The following is a 25,935-nucleotide window of genomic DNA, read 5'->3' as shown; positions in this document are numbered from 1 at the left end:
TGTCGTCAGCGAAACCTGATCTCCTTGATTAGATCTTCTCACTAGAATCTTAGTAGCGGGAAGAAAGAAAAAGATGTGATAGTAATCCCAATTTCACAAGTAGAGATTCTTACCTTTAAACTCCAAGTGAGAGGCCTGCACGCTCCAGTGTGGGTAATCTCCTTTGAATGCACTCTTACACTCTCTCCTTGGGTCATTCTCTCAAAGGCACAAAGATCAAATGACAAAAAGATTGGGTGAGTCTATTGCGGACTATTTTATAAAAAGACAATAAAAAACCGCCCAAAAAAACTGCAAGTTTTTCAAATATCGTATGCAGTGGATCATCCGTACGATCCGTGGATGTCCTAGATGATTTACTTAAAAGCTATTAAAAACGAACCTGTTTGCAATATGTGTATGAAATATTTTCGACAAGCTGATCGTCCCGTACGAACTACGTTCGCTGCGTACGAAAACGGTATTACAAGTCGGCTTCCAAAAACTGCAGAAAACCGTTCTAAGGTCGGTTAATCGTCTGGACGAAAATGTTATCGTCTGGATTGAAAATTTACAGAGAAACAGGCGTCCTGGACGATTTTTAATTTCGTTCTGGTACGAAAAAATTTACAGAGAGCAAATTCGTCTTGTTACGATAATTTTAATTTCGTCTGACGAAAATCTGTATAGAGACCAGATCGTTCGCTGGAACGATATTTAATTGTCTGCGACAAAAATTTATACAGAGAGAAAATCATCATGTATGATAATTTAATTGTCTGGACGTACAATACTATAGAGAACAAACGTGCTCCGGACGATTTTTAATTTCGTGCCTGGACAATGAGGACTTAGAAAAATTTTTCAAAGCCAGTTCCTTGATTCTTTCCATGTTGCTCGCATATAGGAGTATTAACTGTCTGATCATCCGCGTAGCTCAGGTACTGGATATCGTTCCCGGCGTTAACAACCCTTGTAGGCGAGGTTTTGCAAGTGTATGAAAGTATATTTATATGGATTTCTGCATATATGTGTAGGTGTGTAGATGTAGTAAATTGTTTTTATCACTGCGAATCTTATCTTATCATAACGATCTCGCGCTAATCTCTTCACCCGTTTATTTCAAAGAACAGAGGCTCACAAGGCCTCAACATACTCACAAGCCCGGTATCATTCGTCAAATGTACTGTACCAGTATTCTATTTTTGAAGTCTTCGTGATGTAGTTTGATTTTTCCGAAATGTTCAGTACAAAAGAAGAAATACAAATTCTTCTAAGATAAATTGTAGAGATAACTACACATTTGAACCAGTAACTCTATTGAATCATTCAATAAACCCTATAAGCCTTGCAAAAGTGTAAAACATGCCAAAATAGCAAACTAATCGCTTAACAATCTCCTCCCTTTTTGATTATGGCAAATGAAGTAATCCTATTTGTATGATCTCTAGAATTTCAAACAAATCTCACTTTACCCAAATCTCCCAACTCTGAAGTAATTAAATACATAAAAAGAGGCGCATGTCATTGATAGTCTAAAGAACAATATTTTTATTCGCTGATTTTCAAAAACAAAGGATAAAAAAACAAAAATACAAGACAATCACAGCAAGTAGCGGACATACACAGCAAAAAAATCTAATATTGCCAAACAAACATTACAAAACAGCAATAAGTATATCTCCCCTTCCTATAGCTGACAAGACAACTCAGAGACCAAAGTCATAACTTTAATAAAAAATTAAAAATTAAAAAAAAAAACCCTTTAAATCTTAATTTACATATAATTCCTTTATTGAAAATCACAATCACTATATTAGTCACTTGTGTAATTTTTAATTTGTAGATAATATAAATAGGTAGGTATATTAATAATTTGAAAAAAAAATACTCTCTTCTAAAAGGAAATAAAATCAATCTTTTTATGTTCTATTATTATTATTGTTTATTATTAATACTCATGCTAAACAATACTAAGAAAATATCAATAAAAAAATTGCTAAGCTAGATTATATATGTATTAGAACGTACTAGGCAAGACATTCGACCCAACCTAGCTAGATACATTTATGCGATACCAAATGTTATATTTAATGTTTCGTTTAGGACAACTTTTTTCTGCTTTGTTTTTAGATCTCAATTGAAATTTTTGTTTGGATAAACAATACTAAGAAAATATCAATAAAAAAATTGCTAAGCTAGATTATATATGTATTAGAACGTACTAGGCAAGACATTCGACCCAACCTAGCTAGATACATTTATGCGATACCAAATGTTATATTTAATGTTTCGTTTAGGACAACTTTTTTCTGCTTTGTTTTTAGATCTCAATTGAAATTTTTGTTTGGCCATTACTTTTTTGTTATTTAAAAAAAGTTGTATTAGGAATATGTTTTCTACAACTACTTTAAAATTTTATTTTTTCCATAACAACTTTATAAAATAGTAAGAAAGTCATCCATTCATTTGTGACAGCCTTTTTTATCGCTTTCAAAAGCAAATTTTTAGTACAAAAAATTCTAGTTTAAGAATTTTTTGTACTATAAAGCCTATTTTAAAAATAGTAAAAATATTGTCCCAGACGTGTTAGTTTTGTGTGAAATCTAATTGTGTTGATCAATCAGGGTTGTATTGTTGCCACTAATCTTAGCTCAGTTTTTTCCCTATTTCAAAAATTTTCACGCTAAATCATGGTGTTCTTTACTTTCGGCTGCATTTCTATTTTTTCGTATTTATTTCGTTGTGGTGTTTTACTTCTGTCCACAACAAAACAAAGCCTAAGTTTACTAATCTACCCAACTTGACCCGGCCCAATAGATTGATTAATAAGCTTACATTTAAGATGTTTTTATGATTATTTTCTTTATTCCTTTTGAAGCAAATTCATTTAGTTAGTTTCCTGAATCCTAAATCATGCATGAATTATTTCTCAAATATTACTTTGGAATCCTCGGTTAATCTAGCTATACCGGGCCAACCTGATCCAACAGACCGTAGAATATGATGGACTCACGGTGTTATGGCCCGTTAAATGGAATTTTTATTAGGTCCGGTGTCCTGACGTAGCTCTACATATGTACGCCAGTAAAATGGTGCCATGTGCTCTTACTCTTTACCGTGCGGCCCGATGACCCAACCCGGACCGGACCCGGGATTGCTATGTATTGGCTGATTTGTGCAGACCGGGGTATTGCTCGATATTGCTCGGCAATAACGAGAAATACAATTCTGTCAAGACCAATGCCTAGCAATATCGAGCAATACCCCGGTTTTGCTAGGTATTGCTAGGTAATGCTAGGTATTGGTTTTGATAGAGCGGTATTTCTCGTTATTGTCAAGCAATACTAGCAATACCGAGCAATACATAGCAATACATGAACATAACAATACAAGGTTCCGGTCCAGGTCGGGTCGTCAGGCCGCCCGGTAAGGAGTAAGAGCACGTTGTGACATGTTATTGACATCCGGATGTAGAGCTACATCTGATGTCCGGACCTAATAATTGTTCCGTTAAATGAGGCCTGCTGGGCCTAATATTCATTCTTCCAGCCCAAAGGGTGGATCTGTGTGTGTAGCCTTCATCGTATCAAAAAGTCAGGTACATGAAACGCTATATATCCCTCAACGTTCTGCACATGGGCTGATTAACTTCAATCTATTTTAAAAGCATTCAAATACTAAGATGTTATATGATTAAATATAATTATTTAAATTTTATAAGTAAATACGTAAGAGTTTAGTGATATTTATGAAAAAAGCCCAATTCTTTTATTGTTATGAATGACTGTGAAATTTGGATTAAAAAGTATAGTTCATTCAAAATTTTTATTGGTTTTAACTCATAATCAACGTTGATAGGTTTTCAAATCAAATTTTAGTTGACTTAGAGCTAAGTTTGCTTAAGAGGATTCAAGTGTAAGTACAATAATTATATTTAAAACATCATTAAAAATTAAATTAATCAAGTACGAATCTAGATACACATATGAATTCAAAGTTTTAGAATTAAATTCATGGCTATCCATACTCTCATTTCAATAAATTTATAGTCGCACTGATCGAGCTCGATGGTACGAATCCAACGACATTGAAAAAAATGTTTTGATCCAAGCTCAAATAGATACAAATCTAGAGTTTAAAGCATTGGAAATTTTAGAATATTAATTGAAGTACGAAGTGATCTTCAAATTTAGCATGCTTACAATCAAGTTGGGCATCTCAACGAGACAAAACCAACAAGCCCAAGATTGCTTAATTACAACAGCAATAAGATACTTAAATGCTGAATGAACACTTTATGATCCATGAATTAATAAGGTTCTCCATCATAATGTTTTAGATTTTCTCTATATTTATGGGACATGCCACTCAAAAATCTATAAATATTCATAAAACTTTCTACAAAAAAGGAGACATTGGTCTAAAGATTAAAGAAAACTCAAAACCTTGAAGAATATCAAAAATTCACTTGAGCATCATCGTTTTAAACCACTACCTAATTGTCACCATCGAACCACAATCCAACTTCGATCATTAGACCTTCGTCGATCAAACCTATTGTCAGTACTTCATCTCTTGACAGCCTCCATTGAGCTACCACCTAACTGAGCATTTACTAGTGTAAACCTATCACCATCTTCAGACTATCATTATCCCAACCACAATTGTCTAACCATCGCTACTCAATTATCATTGGAAATTAACTTGACGCCTGAGCACATCATCGAACTATCGTCGCCTGACCAATAATGTAAAGTCAGTAGCATTTGACCACAACCATCTAAATGACTTATACAAACTCTGCCATATTTTTTTGTGGATTCTCCAAACTTGTAATCTTCTAATCTCCAAGTTAAATAACTTGTAATCTTTCATAACCAACACTTATATAGTATATAATCTTTTTCAGTAGAGTAAAACCTCATAATTCTTTTCTTTTCAAAAGTTTCACGTAATAACTCTGGTGCCACTCGTATCTTTTCATTCATCTATTTATACAGACTAGATCTTTTACAAAGCTAAGACATAAAAAAAACTCTGATACTCTACAACCACAAATTTTTTAGCCAATAACAATATTAATGCATTTATACATCAATGTGATCATACATACAAATATAACTATTTATGCATGAGTGCCTATTATAGAGGTTTACTTAAGATTTAATATTAAAAAAACTAGAAAATAATCAAATTGAATAACCAAATATATGAGTCAAATCTTATTAGAATTGAAAATAAATCAAACAATCCCATAGCCAATCATATCTCATCATATAGCAAGCCCTTAAAGCTACAAATAGCCAAATGTGAATTGCAATGTAAATTATAGTGAAATTATAATTTTGTCAGCATATTTTGATTAAAATTTAAATAATAATGATTAATTTTAATTTTTTTTATTTTATTTAAAATAAATATAAATATATGACTAACAAAAGAGTCGATAGAGAGAGGGGAAATTGTATAGTTAGTTATATAACTAATAACTAAATAAAAAAATATTATTATTTTTTTATTTTTTTATTTAATTTAATATTTAATCATTACAAAAACCATGCAAATAATTAATATTCTCTAAGCTGCATGTTAATTGCAAAAATAAGTTGGGCTAGGCCGACCCCTGAATGGGCTTCTAAATATATGGGCCTTTACAAGCCTTAAATGTTCTTCCAATCAAGCCCTAACAGCAATGCGTCTCTGTTGTCAAATAGCCTGCGATTTCCGCTTCGCGCCGGTGGCGATGGAAACACAAGCAGAGGTTTTCGAGCCATTGGAGCTCCGTTACTCCGATCTCGTCCTCCTATCCTCTTCAAGGATTTCTTCTTCCTCTCATTCCTGCGAAGAGCTGGAGAGGATCGAATTCATCTCCGGCGGTGTCATGCGAGCTCTAGGGCCGACGGGTCCTGGCCTTCTCGCCATCACCGGAGTTCCGAAGGCTCCGGCTTTGCGGCGGGATCTTCTCCCACTTGCACGGAATTGGGCTCTTCTTGGTCAAAAGGATCGAGCGCAAGTGCTCAAGGTAAGCTTCTCATTTTGCATCCTTCTACGCTAGTTCGGTTGGTTCGTTTCTATGTTGTACTCTCATTTATCCCTTTCGAGATTTCCAAGTTTCTTTCTTGTTATGTCCATTTAGATGATGTTGTCTAATATTCTTGCTTTTATTGGGTGATGTTATTGCTGCTAATTTATAATTCTTCTGTTGGGATTACTAGGTATGTTGTTGTTGAAGTCCGCAGATTTGCTAAAGTTCTAGAAAATGTCTGCAGGGTATGAGATGTTTGCACCTTGATGTTTATGAAATAAAGGCCATGTTTGATTAGGAGCTAATTTTAGGGTTGTTTGGCTAAAGTAGGATTTAATTCAATAGGATTCAGTAAATCCTATCAATTTAGATTTAGTCAATCATGAGAGGATTAAAATCTAAATTTTTTGGACATGACAACAGTTAAATTTTGCTGAATTAGGATAAATTGTCCAGCATTTATTTTTGGATTTAAGATTTGTGAGAGAGAGGGAGAAATTCAATAAATCATGTGAATGACAGCTTTAACATTGCCTGAATTTAATAAAAAAAATGGGGATGAAATAAGATTTATTGAAATAGTAGGATTTAAAATTTCAAAAATCTATTTTGCAGGTTATCAACAATAAGATTTAAAAACTTCAAAAATCTATTTTTGGACTTACTTAAATCTTTCCTAAAATAACATACTAAATAACCTATTCAAACTTCATGATGATATTAAATATAATGAATACATGTGCTAATTAAGGATTAACACACTTATAAGGTTATGTAATGCAGCACATGCAATCCAAATATTATAATAGGAGACAAATCATATTTTATACTGGGCTTCTTGAAAATTTAGTATAAATTTTATTTGTTTTTATCAATTATGTTAGTTTTCAATTTCTTGTTTATGTTGGGCATATAATAATACATGACTCTTATCTATAATAGGAAATCATGACATAGGATTTGAATATTGAATTTTGAAGTAAATTAATTTCTTCTAAACTAGTCACTGGCTTCCTATCTCATTTCTTCCTGTCCACATATTCTTTACTTCTTTTCTTCCTCATATAATTCAATTCTCTTCATTGTCTTCTTCATTAGTGATATTAGGGCAAAGTTCAATCTCATGTTGATCACAAACTCCTTAAATGACCCGTTTCTCCTAGCTCTTCTCCTTTCATTTGTGATCAGCCATCCAGAACCTTCTTTTGTTCATGGCTTCATGCTCATGTTGCCCCTACGCCCACCCTTTTTTTTTCCTTGTTGAGCAGTGGACCTCATGTTTATAAAGTTGGTCCATCAATATTGATTCATTCATTTTATGCTATATGGCATAAGCTATACTAAGACAATTTTCATTAAATTATATTGTGAGTTCTTATGTCAAGTGAGATGACTGAACCATTACAAAATCTACCACAACAAATCAAATCTTGAGGCATGTTTGTGTATCATGCTTTAGTGCTTGCTTATGTTATTTATTTAGATAGGTAGGTTCAATGTGGCTTTATTTCATATGTAATTATAGGCATCGACACCCAAGACACATTTCACATGGCCATTAAAGGGATGCAGTGGCTGCGAGTCTCATATTGTTGGTTACAAATGCACTTGATTTGTTTTAATTGGCTTTTAGTTGTTCAGCATTTATAGTTCTCATTTACTATTTCCTTGCATTAACAACAATTTGCTTATGTAGCCTTTTGTGTGTTAGCTTATCCTTGAATATTGAGATGAAGCCTAACCACCTTTGTATTACCCTTATGCTCCGATCTGATCGAAATTGTGGGTTTTCTGAAGTGAATGGTCATGAGCTCTAATAAGTGGGTTGTAAAACTTGTTGAAGTAGCCTAAAGGTTTCCTAATGTGATAGGAGTTTGTCTCATGGGTTTTCTATTTGATAAAAAAATTATTCTTATTATTTTGTACACGGGGGGATACAACAATTATTTTATTTTTTGAGTTAAAATGACATCCTTTATGACTTAATCAAAAGTACATATCCATAACATAAAATAACACATGATATAGCGCATAGCCTATAGTCCTATGTATTACTTTATGGAGAAAGATGATCAATTTGAAAATAGAAATTTCTTATGCAAATACTCTTCTCCCCCCTCTTCCCCTCCCTCACTTTCTCCTACCTTCCTCCTTGGCTAGTTAACCTAGTTCCCCGTCTCATCCAATCTCTTCCTCCACCACCACTTCCTTTCCTCCTTTTCTCTTCTTTATTTACTTATTTACTATGGCCTCTTTAATCTTCTACATCTTCTTCTCTTAAGCCGTGGAAGTGGAATAGATAAAATGAAGATGTTGAGTGATAGTTCATCTTGTTCTACATTTAGGTGTGGTTGAATGATTTTTCCTCTTTGAGTTGAGCCATACTTAGATCATTCAGTATCAAGAATAGATAAATTGAAGAAGATGGAAGATGGACAAATTAGTATAGCCTCTCATTTGACGTTATTATATTGTGCATCAGACTATTTCACGGTGAGACGCTCTCACCCACCCAAGCACCAACCTCCCTATTATTTGCTTTGAATTCACTAGCTCTTTAATTTGTTTTGCATTAGAGTTTGTTGAAATTGTTACAATTGAACCTGAATATCTAAATCTAATCAAATTTAGCTAATATTCCTACAAACTTTTATGAGCATCATGTTGATTGCTTACACTTTGCTCAATCAATTTTAGCATACATATTTATTTGCAAATATATATATTGTTAAGTCGTTGCATGCCCATATAGTTTTAAAACATCATTTTTAGTATCCTTAATGTAGCCTCTCGAAAAGTATATGAAATTTTAAGAACCTAAGGAATAGGCTTCCTGATGTGAAACTCTCATCATTATGGAAGTAGGAAAATCATGGCCCATTTCCCAAAATAATATATATTTTTTAATAATAGGTCTCTTGAAACCCTAAATGAAGCCGAATATTTATCTCTTAATGCTACATCTCTCTTGATTTTGAGAAAATAGAGTTAATTATTTTACTCATTGAACATGAGAAAAATTAGTTCTAAAGTTGTGATCCAACCTCATAATGGTTCGTTGAAAGAAAAAAACCGAAGATAATGAAATAAGCCATAAGAGAAGCTTGAGCACAACCTATGAAGTCGATCAACACATAATTGTAAAAGCACAATCCTCTAAACGCACTATGAATTGACCCTATTAGGTATTGGTTTTTATTTACCTTTGTAAGTATTGGTTTGATGGGGAAATATAGAGAGAATAAGGAGGATCTACATATGATATTTATTGATTTAGAAAAAAACATATGATAAAGTTCCAAGAGAAGTGCTCTGGAGAATTCTAGAAAAGAAAAGAGTTAATAATGCTTATATTCAAGTTATTAAAGATATGTATCTTGAAGTTGTTACCTGTGTTTAAACACAAGGTGGTTTAACTAAGTATTTTCCCATTTTAGTTGGATTACATTCAAGTTGGATTGTTGAAGTGGAGAAATGCAGCGGACCCGTTGTGTGATAGAAAAGTATCCCTCAAATTTAAGGGAAAATTCTATAATATGGTGGTAAGACCTAAAATGCTTTAAGCAGTAGAATGTTGGCTATTAAAAGAGAAGCATAGAATTAAGTTAAGTATTGTAGAGATGAGGATTCTCAGGTGGATGAGTGGCTTTACTCTTAGAGACAGAATGCGAAATAAACATGTGTAAATAGGTTGGAGTAGCTCTAATGGTTGATAAGATCAGAGAGAGTCGCCTTTGATGGTTTGGTTATATAAAATTGTGGCCTTCCGATGACTCGATTAGGCGTGTAGATATATTAGATCTGACCTATGTTAAGAAACAAATTAATGGACCTAAAAGAATTTGGTTAAAAAGTATTAAAAATGTCATTTTTTATTAGATTTTAATGAGAATTTGACTTCTAATCAAACACAATGGAGAAAAAAGATTCATGACTTTTTGATCTCACATAGTAGCACGTAATGGTATAAAGGCTTGCTATTGTTGTTATTGTTTAACTATGAGCTCATTCCCCACCATGGCCCCTCATTAAGCGAATCAAAATTAAAATGATAATGCATTTAAGATATGATCTAATTCTTGCCCTCCTTTAAATATAATTAAACTCTAATCATACAGCATAATATTTACTTATATGATATTGGGAAGTTTTATTTTGTGATTTTTGTTGAATGAAAATAATATTTCCTTCTACAAATCAAAACTTTCTTTCTGGCTTCTTGAAAGCTCTAAAAGCTGATGTTTGACTTTCTCAATGAAGAACCGTTTCAACTTGTCTTCATTTATCTTTTGAAAAATCGAAGGCATAATTCTGCAACAACTCTAAGCAGGCTAATGCATGCTTCTTGAGTATAGCCAACTTGGTCTTTGAAAGCTTCGAAGTCCCATGAATCTAACATAATCAAATTCTGATGCTTTAATATAAACGAGCCCTGAAGAACATTCGATTCATATTATTTGATTACATAGTTATAGCTGGCAGTAGCCATGAAAATTTAGCCATTTACTGAATACCTGCTAAAAGGATAAAATGAATAATGGTGGCTTTTGGTATACCAAAGGCCTAATATAGTTGGCTGCCAAAGCCACTACAAATGCTTCATTTCTTTAATTGAAAATTTATGTTATTGACTCGCAAATGTATAGTTTAGAAATATTCATATAATGTAGTTTGTAATCTTCCAATAACTCTTGAAGATCTTTTTTACCTTTCTCCATGAATAGCCAGAGGTCTGAGGTTCTCCGGTGCAGTGTGCGGTATCACTGATATCTGGGGCTAAATGAATGCCTATTTCAAAACTATCATATTAAACTTACAATATTTGCTATCATAGCCTCGTATCCATTATTGGACATAGATCTCTAAATTAAACCATTAGGTGTCTTTTCTTCCACTTTTTCATATTTCTGCTAATTTATTCCTTATGCAACTAATGTATGATTAATGCAACCTAAGTTTCTAAATATTTTATGGAGAACGTTTAGGAAAGCAATTACAAAATTCTTTCTTTTTAATAAAGCATAAACATCCACATGTTAAAAAACTAAAAGTACAAATAAGTTTTAGAAAGTAGCTTACGAAATCTATAGGGAAGAACACGTAGGAAAATGTAAATAAGGCTACCCTCAGAACAACCAACAAGTGGTCATCTTACATGCAACAACAACAACAACAACAACAATATCAAGCCTTTATCCCACTACGTGGGGTCGGCTACATGAATCATTTTTCTCCATTGTGTCGGCTACGTGGGGTCATCTTACATGCAAAGTTCGAAAAAATTAGGATAGGTGCTCAAATGAAAGATCTAACCCGGATTCCACCACTGAAATGATCCGGCACAAGTTCACCCTCCTCCAGCAAATACCAACCAAAACATGACAGCAAACACCACTAAGCTCATAAGAGAATAATGATATAGATGGGGCGGGTACCGTGAAAAGAGAAGAAGAGGTAGAAAACCGAGATGAAGTAGTAGAGGGAAAGAGGAAATTAGGCTAGTTCTCAAGCTAGAAGAACCCGCGGATTTGTATGCAAACACTTCACTAAAAAACTCTCTAAACCGCAAGAAAATAACCCCTCTTTATAGGAAAAAAGCGATTAATGCCGGAAATTAAAGCACCTCTCATCCAGCCACTAGGAACACATCAAAACTGCAGCTACCAAGGGGAAACTGAAGTATCAACACAGCATCCAATGAACACAGAAATCAAAAGGACAGCTGCCAAGGGGGAATAACGAGGAAAAAAGGCCCAAGAGGAATCTACCCAGCAGCCAATCAAGGTAAAACCCAAAGAAACAAAGTGAAGGAAAGAGATAGGCGATCCTAAGAGCACCAACCTAGCATGATCACTAGTTGTCTTCCATCATAGGGTAATCAAAATGAAAATCACAATACATAATTAACCAAAAGTCATACAAATTACATAAATATTTGACTACATCAATGATGCAATAAAACCGTCAAAATCTGCCGGCACTATGACTGGTTCCTTGTAGAAAATTCCATTTTCTTGTCTTGATATGTTTAGTGCTTTTGGAAATAATGATCATGTAATTTCCAGGATATTGGTTTGGGCAGTGATGTATCCATGAGGAATCTTGATAGAGCTGTCTCATCATTTGCAATGCAGTTGAAATATGAGCAATTTTCGGACTTAGAGTCAGTATCACCACTCTTTAACAATGGACAGAAAGATATTGAGGACATGCAGAAAAGGAGAACTGTTGATGATTGGCAGGGGTTTCTTGGTCATGAACAACAATTGATTGGCAACATATTCAGAGAACTAGGCTTATGCATGATGGAACTAGGGTTTCAGTTGGCACGGGTATGTGATAACTTGATTGGTGGTAAAGAGTTAGGGCAAAGTATATTAGATGCTGGTACTGCAAAAGGGCGCCTCATTCACTATCATTCTGTACTGGATAACCTCCTCCTAAAAGAAGAGAACAAGAGAACCAAAGGGTCAATATCAAAGGCAAGATCAACTACCTCAACTGTTATTAATTTATCAAATACCTTAAGCCTTACAAATTTGCATTTTTCAACGTCATCAGATAATAAAGTTCTTCCCAATTTTATAAAAAGCGAGGATGAGCAATTCTTGTGCAGCAAAATAAGCACTACTGGAGTGAGTTGTCGCAGGAAATATTTCTCAAATCTGTGGCAACAATGGCACTATGACTATGGAATTTTCACTGTCCTGACTTCTCCTTTATTCCTGTCATCTTGCGGGCTGGATGATTCTTTTTGCTTCAAAGATTGTTCTTCTCCAGATGATCATACATACTTGCAATTATATGACTCTAATAATGATAGGGTTCTACTGGTGAAAGCTTCACCTGAGAGCTTCATTATTCAAGTAGGGGAATCAGCTGATATCCTATCAAATGGAAAGCTTCGATCAACACTTCATTCAGTTGGCAGACCTTCAGAGATTGAAAGCCTAAGTAGAGAGACCTTTGTTGTGTTCCTGCAACCGCCTTGGAATAAAGTGCTTCCTATTCCTAGCTATCTCATGGATGCCGAAGTGAAAGATGAGGAGTATTTGCCAAGCAATGATGCTTGCCTAGTTGGTCACATGGTTGGATCTGGAGACTCAAACCATATAGTTCAAGAAATCTTCAGAAGTATCCCACCTTTGTCCTCTCGATTGAGACCTGGGATGACATTTGCAGAATTTTCACGTGAGACTACAAAACAATACTATGGTGGAGGTGGTACACAGTCTGGGAGGCAATAATCCTAGGCCTTTTAGGACTTAGTATGCGCTTACTCTTTATTCAAAGAATATGATTGATTCTAAAAGGACATTCAGGCTTCGTTTAGGACAATTTTTTTACTGCTTCTTAAGCCTGCTTCTCAGTATAAAATTTTAAACTTTTGTACTAAAAATTTATTTTAAGAACCAATAAGAAAACCATCCCAAACGAAACCTCAGTCAGAATTACATGAACATCTTAAACACTCTCCATTCATTTAGGTCTTGAAGAAGCAAACATAGACGTGCATATATGACTGCATGATCAAAAGCTATAAACTATATTTATACTAAGGAGCTTAATGTTTATTTCTTTGTAGATTGAAAATCAACATATCGGTTTCGGAAATGTCTTCTGGAGGAGAGATTATTCTGTGCAGACATCGGACGGGAGAACCGTCCGGTACCGCTTGGTACCGAGCGCGATATACTTTTGAGGCAATTTGGCGTATTTTTATTGGTCTCTGGACAACATAAAAACTCCGCACATAATAGTTTGTCCTTTTGAAATAAGGACTACGATGTATCTTTTGCAGTTATTGCTGTTACGCTTGTCAGAAGATATTATTTGTGAGAGATGAATGATGTCAGTAATTATTCCCGTGGACCTGCAACAATAAAGGATGAATCATTCAGTCAAAGCTTCCCTTTGGAAAAGACAAACGCCATGGCTACACGCCATGTACTTATTCTTACCTCATACCCGACTAGAGATCTGCAGTAGTTTGAATTTGTGAGTACAGTACTTGTTGAACCACATTCACTTTCTTTGAGAGACATGTTGGACTTATCAAACTTGATTGACCATGGATATTGGTAACTATTGGCTGTCAAACCAACATGAGAAGAGGATCTTTGCATCCTAATTCCCCTTGGAATATTTCTACCCTCCACCGACGGTCTCTTCCTGCTTGATTGCCTCTCATAAGTATCAATTCTTGGCCTTGGTGCACTTTGTGACCGTACCTTAGCTCTGAAGGATTCTGTGTTAGCCATGTAATTGGGATAGTCAAAAAAGTTGTGTGTGGGCATGGACATGGCGGATAGGTGTGGACTGCTTTGTGCTGTGGCAAAGGAGAACTCCTCAAAGTGGCCACTGTATGCTCGGGGGCTCATGGGATTCATCTCAGTTAAGGTTGATGGGGCAGGTGAGAACTGTGGTGGGAGATCGGCCTTGCTAGGTCTGCAGGTAGCTTTATTGTATATAGAAAATATCTGGTCAATGCTCTCAGTTTGTCCTATGGAATAACTGCTTCTGCCCTTTGAAGTGCTTCTGGTCTCCCCAAGATCCATCTCTACAATTTTGACATTCTCGTCTTCGTTCCTATTCATTTCCTGGACCATGAAGCATTTGTTTTAAGAAATAGAAAATTGAATTAGAGAGACAACTGCACTTTAAGTGCTGCTTAGGAAGTTTTAAGAAATAGAAAATTGAATTAGAGAGACAACTGCACTTTAAGTGCTGCCTAGGAAATTACTTTAGCATGGCAGGGGCACTCAAATCTACATCCTTAGTGCTTAAAGGGACAAATTCCTCATAGAAATTTCATGCGCAACTTTCCTCCCATTGAGGAATTCAACAGTTATTTTGTGGGGATTTTCTGTAAAAGCTAAAGATAAATCCTTTTTGGTATTAGGATTTTTGCATTTTCAGGAATTCTGATGTAAATAGTCTATTTTTTCATAAGGATTTGTTCTAGTAAACACACAAATTTCACAAGAGATCCCCCCATAAAATTTCTTTAAGAAATTCCTTAGGAATTCTGTTCTACCTGAGGTATAAGAAAAACAATACTATCAGAAATTTACTTACAAATGACTTTCTGAAACGGGAATGCTGTGGCGATCTCCTGTAATTCTGCTGCCTTTGTGATATAGTAGCTTGTGACTCTTCGATCATCCCTATTCTTTTTGCCCGAGCCCGAGCTTGCGCATTAGCAAGTGCTTGCATGCATCTGAGGGTTGCAGTAGCCTGTTTTCTGACCAAATGCCCTCTCACCAATGCTTGCAATTTTACCAATCCTTTCAATGCACATAATGCTTTCCTTGCCTGCAGGAGACAAGTTACGTTTATATAATGCTTCTTCAGAAACTATTATATGAAGTTTCATGGACAGGAGAAGGTGAGTACCAGATATGATCGGAAGACAGATTGTATTCTGACAGCAGCAGCTTCCTCAAAGGCGGCCCTTGTTTTTCTACCATTTGCCACAGCAGTGAGACGCACTACTGCTGCCGCAGCATGTGCTGCAGCCACCGCAGCATCGGCTGCTGCTGCAGTGGCCACAGCTACAACCATGGCTTGTCTCTTCTGATCAATCTCTGAATCAAATAACTCACGGCAAGGGACACTTATTCTTGGCTCTGCCGAATTCAAATCCTTTGCAGCTCCCGCCGATCTCCGGAAGCTCCACCTCCTCTTCTCCTTAGTTGCTGGAACTGCTACAGAAGCTGATCTGTTTTCTGCAGTCAATCCCATCGTCAAATTCCCACCCTTCACCTTCTCCTTCTCCTTCTTGCCTATCAACAAGCCCCGGAGCCATTTGCTTGCCTTTCCCATAACTCCTCCAAGGCTAGCTGCAGGTAAAGCAGCTCATGAAGGTACTCTCTCTCTCTCTCTCTCTCTCTCTGTGGTTACAATTCCATTGTTGACCAATTTATATGTGCTCTGTGACATCCCCCTTGGATGATCTGTGAACCTGATTGTTTATAGGAAGTGGAATTGTTCTGTGGAAAGCATGGAACAGCAGAAGGAACCAATAGCTTATCCCTGTTGAGCAACTGTTGGTTTTCACTAATTAATGCCAGCCTGGTTTCTGTATTTAAGTGAGGGATCAGATCAGTTATTAGGGGAAGATCAATTATGCTAAGGGAGCATTAATTTTAAAGTCGTATAAGTGGGCCAAGGGCCATGTGGCTGAAAGTAGCATTGAACGTGGATTTATCTGTGAGAAATAGTCCAATGCCTGCGAGCAAAATTAGTTGGCTCCATCTTTTTGCGTAGCAGAGGACCATCTATTCTTACCAGCAGAACCAGCTTTTTCTCTATCTTTGATCTGCTGCCGACGTCCTGATTATCCAAGTAGGTGATCAAAAAAAAAAAATTTCTTGTTTCTTAGTGTTTTTTTATCTGCGTATCACTTTACTATTTTGTTCTTATAAAGATTTCGGCTTCGGTTGAGGGCAGCTTTCTTAATGCTTCTTAAAATAACTTTTTGATATAAAAATTTAAATTTTAATGTTAGAAAGATGCTTTAAGAAACGGTAAAAAAGACCCAAACGAAGCCTTCATCTTGCTTCGGTGTTTATTCTGAGGAATATTTACTGAAATTCATCTAAAGAAAATAATGGGGCACTGTCCAATCAAATACTTATAGATCAGACCTGATCTGATAAGTACGCATACAGCATACGATTGGGACGGGTGGATCAATTTAAGTTTTCTGGTTGCTTTAAGGTTTTATTTGGGGTGACTTTCTTACTGTTTTTTAAAATAGTTTTGTAGTACAAAAATTAAATTTTTTTACTAAAAAATTATTGTAAAAAACAATAAAAAAACTGTCTCAAATGAAACCCAAGCCCCTTTTTTGAAAAAAAAAAAAGATTGATCAGAAATTGCTGATATAATTTTAATTAATTATATTGTGTTTTTTTTATTATACTTAAATGATAGAAAATTATGTGATTTTAATTTATTTATAAATTAAAATTTATAAAAATACTTACTGATAATTATATTATAAAAAAATAAAATGTTAGATATTTCTATTATAACTAATAGAAAAAATGTTTGAGTAAATTTTAGATTTTTTTTTATTTTTTTTTTTAAGTTTGATGGTACGTTACAATTAATGAGTAGATGGAGAGCTAGAGCTGGTAATCATTAAAGCGTTGTAGGTGCTTTTCACTTCTTTATATTAAAATTTTAATTATATATAATATGTTGTTTAATTTTTAAATTCTCTCACAATTATTTTTATCTCATCTAAATTTAGCATAAGCCTTTCTCATCTTAAACTATAATTCTGCCACCGCCTGACTTCAGAGTTTTATTAATGTTTCATTGATTAATATTATTGTATTTTTGATCTGTAGAAATAATTGATTAGCACATTTTTTGTGTTTGGGAGGAGAGAAATAGCTGGCAAGTCATGTGGATTTCTTATATAATCTACTTCTTCTTCATAAGGCCATGTGCTAGCTAGATAAGAAGAGATGGGGAAGACTATGAATGCTTTGCTTGCCCTAGGTTTGTAGTTGAAGTAGGGGTATGAGTGAGTCGAGCTGGTTTGTGAATAGACTTTAGCTCAGCTCGTTGATGGTTTGCAAGTCGAGCTTATAGAGCTTCGGGCTCGAGTTCAAGCTTATAATCAAGTTTGTATATTATACAATCTTGAGTTTGAGTTAAATGAAGTTTCGCTGTTCATCGAGCTACTCGATTAATATCAAAACTTTGTAGTTTATACCTCTAAAAATCTTGTGGTGATCCATCTACTCATCTCCCATAACCATCTTCCCCATTAGCCTTTAGGAAAGAAAAAAAAAAAAAAAGCTAATAATCTTGATTTTCTCCTACGAGTTCTCATAGCTTTCTTCTTCATTAAGCTCTGGTCGTTGAGCTCACGAGTTAAGTTCAAGCCCGTCATTTTTCTAGTGAATCAAGCTCGATTTTGTTTTATGAGCTTGATATTGAGACAACGAGTCAAGTTTGAGTTTGAGCTAGCTCTAACTCCTGTTAGGTTCAACTCGTTTTTTCCTAATCCAAAGTAATATGATCTTCATGTACTCTATTCATGTACTCTATTTAAAAGCCAATATGTTTTATATGGTTTAATAATATTTGAGTTTGATCAAACGGTCAGCTTTTTTTAATGATTCTATCATTCAAGGAAAGGCATAATGATATTCTACTTCATTTGCGTGTGATTATAATTTTAAATAATTTCATATTATTACATAAAGAAAGATTTGAATCATTCCACATTTTATAGCTCCTATAATGTTTATAATTGAAAATCATCAAATCAATATTTTTTTTGGGACATTGAGGTTAATTAAGACAGGCTCATGAGAAATTATTTTGTGCGGAGACCGGACATAGAACATAATCCGGAGACCAATCAGAATGCGTCATGTCAACGGTACCGAGCATTACCAAGCCGTTGTACCGAGCGAAGGGGTGATGTGGTGCATTATAGTTGATCTCCGAATGGCGTTCAGTGGCCACATATAATAATTTTTCGATTCACACACGCTTCGCATACACAAGACTTGAATCTAAGACCTGATAGTTGATAGCCTAAGCTCTCAACCAACCGACTAAGATGAGTTATAAAGAATTATGATTGCTCTACAGACTACAGAATAATTCCCTTCTCACTTTATAATATTATTATTACAAGCAGCCTGTATGTATGCTACATTCTAGACTCCTATTTTTTAACTACTCTGATATGAAATGAATGATTTGATCATTCATCGCACATGCATGTCAGTGGTACATGATCGAAGACTCTTTATATATTCTTTAGCTAAAGCAATTGGTTTAATTTTGGTTTCTGACATGGGGCTTAAAGATTTGATGAATTCTCTTTTCAGTTTTTTTTTTTTTATTAAAAGCTGCTTTAACGGATAAGATTCCAATCGATTTCTGTCTCCAACTAATCATATACTCATAGCTGTGAATTTCTTTCACTTCCTTATTTCCTCAATATTATCACGTGCGGTCATCAGACAGTTCAGAAGTGAATCAGAATATGTCACATCATCCAGTATACAACAGTATATAGCATTGTTACACAGCAAAAAAGTAATGTGGTGCGTCCTAATTTGCCTCTGGATGTATAAAGAAAAAGATGAGCATCAATCATCTAGGTCTGGAGAATAGGTTATTTCATGAGGCAAACATGTTAAAAGGAATAAGTAGGAGCAAGCCGGTTGTTGAATGGGCTTGGACTCTGTTCGATAAATGACTTATGATCACAGCTCTATAAGTCAAGTTTGTGCCAACCTTAACTAAATTCACTAGCTCGCGAGCTGACTCGTTTAGAAATTAATATAAATTATATTTAAAATATATTAGTATTCGGAGTTTTAAATACAAAGTTAATAAAAATATTTCTTTTATAATAAGTTATTTTTTATTTCTCAATTTTATTTTATTATAATTATTATTTGAATAATAATTATTTCTATCTTTCATAATAAACAAGTTAGCTCGTGAGTCGGTTCAAACTCATAGAATAAATCTCGAGCTCAAACTCGGATAATTAATCAATTTCAAGCTCAAATCAGACGTGACTCAAGCTTTTACTCAACTCGTTTACACCCCCAATCCGGTTTGGGGGATCTTATTGTTGTTGTGAATATCCTACTTGGATGGATGAGTATTGGAACTATGGAGAAAGCTTTTGAATCTATTAGCTGTAAAGTTCTTTTTGAGTATATGAGACTTTTAGATGAGGTTGTCGCCATTGGAGAATTGAATAGGCATTAATTGTTTAATGTTGAAGATGAGGAATATGGAGAAGGGGGGATGATGATGGTGGCGGCCATTGTCACTCACATCAATGTGGAATTTGGTTGTTTCATCTGTTAGTATGGAGGCCTATAATATATTTATTATTAAGCAATTATACACTGATATTTCTTTATGAACAATAAAAGTGCAGTTCTTTGTTGTGTTTTTACTGTTTACAGAGATAAAACCAAACGGGAAAAGTCATCCGGTGTCCTCACAGTATAATCTCTCATAATGAGGAATTTTTATTGCGTCCTCCCACCTGACGTAGAGATACGTCCTCCCACCATCAAAAAACTGGTTTTGCTCGGTTGCTAGGTATTATTTGTAATAACGGGAATATCATCATGAGGTAAGACCAATACCGAGTTACTACGAGCTATACGAGCAATCCGAGCAATACAAAAAACTACTAGTTTTTCCTAGAGAAGAATCGGTATGTTGGTCTTCACATGATGATATTCCTCGTTATTGTTGGTATGCTCGGTAAATTTGGCTCCGGTATTCTCATTTTTTAAGCGAGAGATTTGCTCTGGGAGGACGTATCTCTACGTGCAGGTGAGGAGGACGCAATAAAAATCCCTAATGAGGGCCTAAGTCGGATCTAAACTTTTCCTAGTTGAGATACAATATTAAATATTTAAGCATTATTTCTGGATTTTCTTTTATTTGCTCTTGTAGGACAGCATTGAGTTTAAAAAAAATTATCTAATTTTTTTTAAAATTTAAAATATTCAGAGAATATGATGATAAAATAAAGCTTCAATTTATAGATATAACTGTTCATTTAAATAATTACTTTATTATCAATATATTAAAGAAATATCAAAATATGTCATTCACTTCTCTCTAATTTTATTTTCGTGGGGTAAAACTCTTAACTTATATTATATTGATTATCTTAAAAAATTCTAAAAATTTTTAAATTTAATTATGATAATTTTTTATTATACTATTTAAAAGTAACTTATTTTAATGAAAAGTCAGAGTTATAAAAGAATAATAAAAAATTAGATAATTATTGATTATTATTTTAATAAAATAATATAATAATATAAAAATAAAATAAAAAGAATAAGAAATTTTTTTAGGTCCCCTCCCTTAACTCCTCCCATGAATGTGGCCTATTCATTTTTTTTTCTCTTCTTCAATTAACAATAAAATTCTCTTGAATCTTAAGCTACTATGGTTTTTTTTTTTATTACTATTTTTTTTAAGCTACTATGGTTCTTGCTTATAGTTTGTTTCAAAACTCTTTTTGTTTATTTTTTTGGCATATTTCAATTAATAATATCCACTATTTGGAACTATTTATATTACTAACTTCGCCATGTTTCTCTTTTGAAAGGCTTAATAAGAAAAGTTAATGAGTTCATTAACAATGTTCTTCATGGCAATGGTGCTAACAACACAATTCATCCGGTTTTTTGAAGACCACTTGTATGCCTTGGGAAAATGGTGGTTTGGGACTCCCCTCCTTCGATACTCCAGAACACTAAGGCTTCGTTTAGGACGCCTTTCTTAATATTTCTTAAAGCAGCTTTCTAAAATTTTGTTACTAGAAAGCTGCTTTAAGAAGTAAGAAAGTCATCCCAAACGAATCCTAAATCTCCACTTTACTCTGGGTGCTCTAATGCCTATGATTATTCACAAATTATTTTAGCATTTAAATTACATCAAATTATATACATTAAAAAGCATATTTTATTTTAAATAAATTAATATTTGTGATATTATATATATATATATATACAATCAAGCTATTAGCAAGTAAAAAAATGGTTGAATAAAATTTTATTTGTGTTTGACTCTTTAAATAAATGAGCTTATAAAAATTAGTTTAACTTGCGATGATCGAACACAAACAGTGAGCTTTCTTTATAGCACTATCCATGGAGCAAGAGAGAGATTAAGATTTGGACTAATTTGTTTTTTTTTTTAAAGTAATTTTGTGAAATATAAATATACTTTATATGAAAATCGAATTTATTTAGAAAAATATTTCTTATAAGTGGATGTTTTTATAATTTAATGAATATTATAACAACAAAAAATTATTGATGAATTAAGAATTTTGACAATGAAAAATGCTTAGATTAGAAATTTCGATAATTAATTTCATGATGTTCTGCACTTTATTTTCAATACATTTATGGCTGAGATAGTGTGATTTATTAAAGAGATTAATTTAAAAATATAAAAAATTCCTTATTCTGAGTCTAAATGGGTTTAAATTTTGAAGCAAAAAAATAATCGAAAACTTGATCTTTCAATCTTAAGTTTAACTAAAAACACTTTATAGACTGTTTGGGTTGAAGTGGTTGTAAAATATTTCAAATACATGTATTTTGAGAAGATTTGTGTTTTGTTGTATTAAAAATAAATGAGGTTCAAAATTCTAGTGAATTTTCTTTTCACCCCGTACTTCATATTTGATGACTTGTAAACTCAATCAGTTTAGATCAAATCCCTTTTTCACCAAGCTTCCTTCTCATTGTCGGACACAGTCGCCTGCCAACCCACATCCTTAACCTCAAGCCAATGACTGTCATCACCAGCATCCACTATCACTAACACCAGCTCCTGTTGTTATTGACCCATTGGTCATCGCCACCAACCTCTGCTGGAGGCCACCAACACAAGTTAGCCACTAGCCACAACCACCCTTTGGTTCAGAGAGATTATTAGGTGCGGAGTGCGGACGGAGAGAACCGTCCGCACAAGCACAATACCCAGCTAGGTACCGGCACTCGGTACCGCTAGGTACCAGTGCTTGTGCGGACGGTACACACCCCGCACCTAATAATTTTTCTTTGATTCAACCCTCTGCTGTCAACAGCTGTGACCTCCTCCCAATGTCAGTTACCAATGCTATTGACTGCTATCATTAACCACCACCACTATCACCCTCCAATTGGCATTATATTCGGACTTTACATTGTATTTATTTGACTTAAAAAAATTATGTAAGTTTATTTTACACTTATATAAATACTCTAAAATATTTCAAATATATTACTTTAACATTATATTCTTTTGTTTCATTCAAACAAAGTAGCCACTTAGTGAAATTTAACTCAACTAAACTTAAAACTTTCAATTTTAAATTTTAGTCAAATCAATCAATCTCATTTCATAATAAAAAAAAATTATAATAGAATATTATGATATTAAATATATCATAATAATGTTAGAAAATTTTAAATTTATGCTAATCTCTTCATAAATCTAAATACGTATTTGAAGACTACCTGATATCCAACACTATTTATTTCGCTTTCATATCATCCATACTGAACTTTCAAGTACTCCACGAATTATAAAAACTTGACGAAGAAAACGAGACGTTGCATTAATTAAGCATTAATTCGGTCTTCTCGCGAATCGGTGATCTTACCGCATTCAACTTCGCTTTTATTTATGTTTCAAGATCCATTCCAGATTCCGCTTCGCCTGCCAACTACCCGCGAGCTTTAAAGCAGCAATACAAATAGCATACGGGAGAAATTATTTTGGCGGGCGACCGATCAAAATAAAGCAACACCTCCTAAAAATAACTTGGCAATTAAATAATTAATTGATTTTTTTTGGTCTTTTTCCATTCTATTTATAATCTTTATTATTGGAGACGATGAACTGAAAATTAGTAAAAATATCAAGAGTTGATTGAGACCATTTTCTTAATTTATTATTTATAAAATATCAATATTTTTTTATTTTGTTTAAATTTTGCTTTAAAATGAATACATACTAAGAGTATATTTTTATTGATGATCATCGATTCAGCAAGATAATGATGATGGTGACGATCGTGGTCGTTAGTAATAATAGCTCAACATTCACCTCCTGACAGAGCAGGCGAGCCATACACAATATAGCTCAAAGGACAACCATTAAACCATAACAAACTCACTAAATCATAGCTTTACACATGTACACACTTACATCTATATATGCATTTAGCTGCTACAGTAAACTGCATGTACATGTTTCTTTCACTATAATGAAAATTGCTTTTTTTACTTCTTTGTGCTCTTTGTATGTATGCATTAGCTTAGTACAACTCCGCTTATATGGTACCAGAGCTCTATTGGCGCACATCCTGATGAATCCTTAAAATCACAACTTCATTTTCTTCTCACACGAAAGATGCATCCACAAAACCTACCCAATAAGACATCATCATCCCCTCCTACCTAAAGTTCATAATCTCTAACATTAAAACTATTTACCCTATATAGTTGTCTAACGACAACTACACATGAAGATCCCAAATCCTCAAGCTGTTTAGAACAAACAGCTACGTTTGTTTTCTCGATAAAACCGTATAACCTCCTTCCCGTCTTCTCCTTGACACAAATGACATATCCCAGCCAAATGCAGCCTACAATCGTTGGACACTCGTCGACCAGAATCTTGCCGCAACTATATGCTCCAACATAACTGTAGGAATTCTTCCCTATGTTCTCCATCTGGACACCTGCATCATTATATAGAGTACACTCGAGCACAAACATCAAGCTACAAACAAGTCTAGAGTGATACAGCTCAAGAATAACTACATCATATCTCCAAAAGTACCAAATAAAGTTTATTTGGAAGCTTCAAAATATTAATTGGACGACTAAATGATATTCAAAAGAGACATGCTTATAGTCGAATCGAGCGACTCGACGAGAAGAATCCAATGAGTCAAAGATCGTCAAATTCTAACATCATTAAGAAACTTAAATACTTAAAAAATTATCTATAATCAAGGCAATAAATATTGGCTTTCCATTCGAAACACTTCCAATATTTCATTGATCTTCTCCTTATTTACTAGCTATGTCAGTCTCAAAAACTATAAATAGTCCCCTTATTCTTCACAAAGGGGAGGAGGAAGAGATGAAAGATAAAGGATCTTTTTTGCTTTCTCAAGCTTACACTGCCCGACCGCCTACCGTAGCTGGACTTCCGCCTGGATATCGACCGCCGCCAAACTTCCACCTAGTTGTCGACCATCGTCGGACTTCCTTCCAACCATTGTCGCTTGCCGACCATGTTACCCGCCAACTATGATCCTTCATAAGAATGTCTACAAACTACAATCTTTCCAAATCGCCCGACTATAATCCTTCAGACCACCATCGTCCGAATACGATCCTTCTGACCATCGTCGCTCAATTATGATATTCCTTCTAACTATCGTCACCCAAATATGATTTTTCCGACCACCATTGTCCGACTACGGTCCTGCCGACCACCATCGCCCTATTATGATCTTTCGGACCATCATCGCTCGACTATAGTCCTTCCGTCCACCGTTGCCCGACTACGATCTTTTTTACCACCATCACCCGACTACGATCCTTCCTAACACTGTCGCCCGCTGACTACAGTTTTTAGGACCACTCGTCCGACTAAGGTATTTTTCGACCACCATTGCTCAACTACGATCCTTCCAACGACCATCGCCCAACTACGGTCCTTTCGAACACCATCGCCATCGACTACGGTCCTTCCGACTATCGCCGCTCGCCAACAACAATCCTTCCTAGCAATATTGCCCGCCGACCATTTCGCTTGCCGACTACGATCCTTCATACTATCGTCGCATGTCGACTATGGTCCTTTCATCCACCGTCGCTCGCCGACAACAATCCTACTAACCAAACAAACATGCAAACACTATCTTAAGAACAAATGTCATGTTATTCTCTAACTATGTACTATGCTATATACAATGTGTACATCAAGCCAAGGTCTTCTCCAAGAAAGAGTCTCATTTGTACTCAACAACAAATATTAGTGGATTCATTCAAACTTGGGGTAGACCCAATGATTTTTCTCTTTTTAAGGGCTTTGCGCGTATAAATCTTAGTCTCTTATGAATATTGCACTTTACTCTTATATATATGTGTACTGAATCTTCATACAAAATTAAAAATATAAATTTTATATTTCTCTACCGCCGCAAATATTTCAGCATGCTACAATACTTTTAAATTAAAATTTCAATTTCTGCCTCATATTTTTTTTGTTTGAATAATATTTCTCAACATTTCTTGAGTGACCATTGACTCTTCTGTTATCGCAAGTCTCTGCAGTCGACCTCAAATTCCCTTTTAAGTGATTATAGTCTTAGGAATCAGTTTCCATCC

General features: G+C 34.5%; 2 protein-coding genes and 1 long non-coding RNA gene across 4 annotated transcripts; 2 read left to right on the top strand and 1 right to left on the bottom strand.

Annotated features, from left to right (window-relative positions):
• Positions 1 to 5,681: 5,681 nt before the first annotated feature.
• On the top strand, positions 5,682 to 13,733 carry LOC110103229. Of its 2 annotated transcripts, XM_020831844.2 has the most exons (3): positions 5,682 to 6,004; positions 12,073 to 13,275; positions 13,593 to 13,733. In XM_020831844.2, exons 1-2 carry the CDS (start codon positions 5,726 to 5,728, stop codon positions 13,252 to 13,254), a joined length of 1,461 nt encoding a protein of 486 aa, XP_020687503.2. In that variant the 5' UTR covers positions 5,682 to 5,725; the 3' UTR covers positions 13,255 to 13,275; positions 13,593 to 13,733. The 2 variants fall into 2 exon arrangements, with proteins under 2 accessions (XP_020687503.2, XP_020687501.2); XM_020831842.2 differs by lacking the exon at positions 13,593 to 13,733 and having other exon boundaries at positions 12,073 to 13,406.
• Positions 13,472 to 15,935, bottom strand: LOC110103230 (protein IQ-DOMAIN 14-like). Its single transcript, XM_020831845.2, has 4 exons — positions 15,404 to 15,935; positions 15,086 to 15,322; positions 13,969 to 14,607; positions 13,472 to 13,880 (listed from the first exon to the last, which is right to left on the bottom strand). Exons 1-4 carry the CDS (start codon positions 15,830 to 15,832, stop codon positions 13,860 to 13,862), a joined length of 1,326 nt encoding a protein of 441 aa, XP_020687504.1. The 5' UTR covers positions 15,833 to 15,935; the 3' UTR covers positions 13,472 to 13,859.
• On the top strand, positions 15,735 to 16,493 carry LOC110103231. Its single transcript, XR_002303918.2, has 2 exons — positions 15,735 to 15,873; positions 15,986 to 16,493. It is a non-coding gene; the product is annotated as an uncharacterized LOC110103231 (long non-coding RNA).
• Positions 16,494 to 25,935: the final 9,442 nt, after the last annotated feature.

The sequence above is a fragment of the Dendrobium catenatum genome, unplaced genomic scaffold (genome assembly GCF_001605985.2).
Source record: "Dendrobium catenatum unplaced genomic scaffold, ASM160598v2 fragScaff_scaffold_1117, whole genome shotgun sequence".
Lineage (NCBI taxonomy): Eukaryota > Viridiplantae > Streptophyta > Magnoliopsida > Asparagales > Orchidaceae > Dendrobium > Dendrobium catenatum.
This window is presented reverse-complemented; position numbering and strand designations above follow the sequence as displayed.

Excerpts from the sequence above, each read along its gene's own strand:
- LOC110103229 (XM_020831844.2), top strand. The coding sequence starts at position 5,726 with ATGGAAACACAAGCAGAGGTTTTCGAGCCATTGGAGCTCCGTTACTCC. Across the intron at positions 6,005-12,072 it reads ATCGAGCGCAAGTGCTCAAG|GATATTGGTTTGGGCAGTGA; the intron begins GTAAGCTTCTCA and ends TGTAATTTCCAG.
- LOC110103230 (XM_020831845.2), bottom strand. The coding sequence starts at position 15,832 with ATGGGAAAGGCAAGCAAATGGCTCCGGGGCTTGTTGATAGGCAAGAAG. Across the intron at positions 15,323-15,403 it reads CTGTCTTCCGATCATATCTG|GCAAGGAAAGCATTATGTGC; the intron begins GTACTCACCTTC and ends TGTCTCCTGCAG. Across the intron at positions 13,881-13,968 it reads GATCTCTAGTCGGGTATGAG|GTCCACGGGAATAATTACTG; the intron begins GTAAGAATAAGT and ends TTATTGTTGCAG.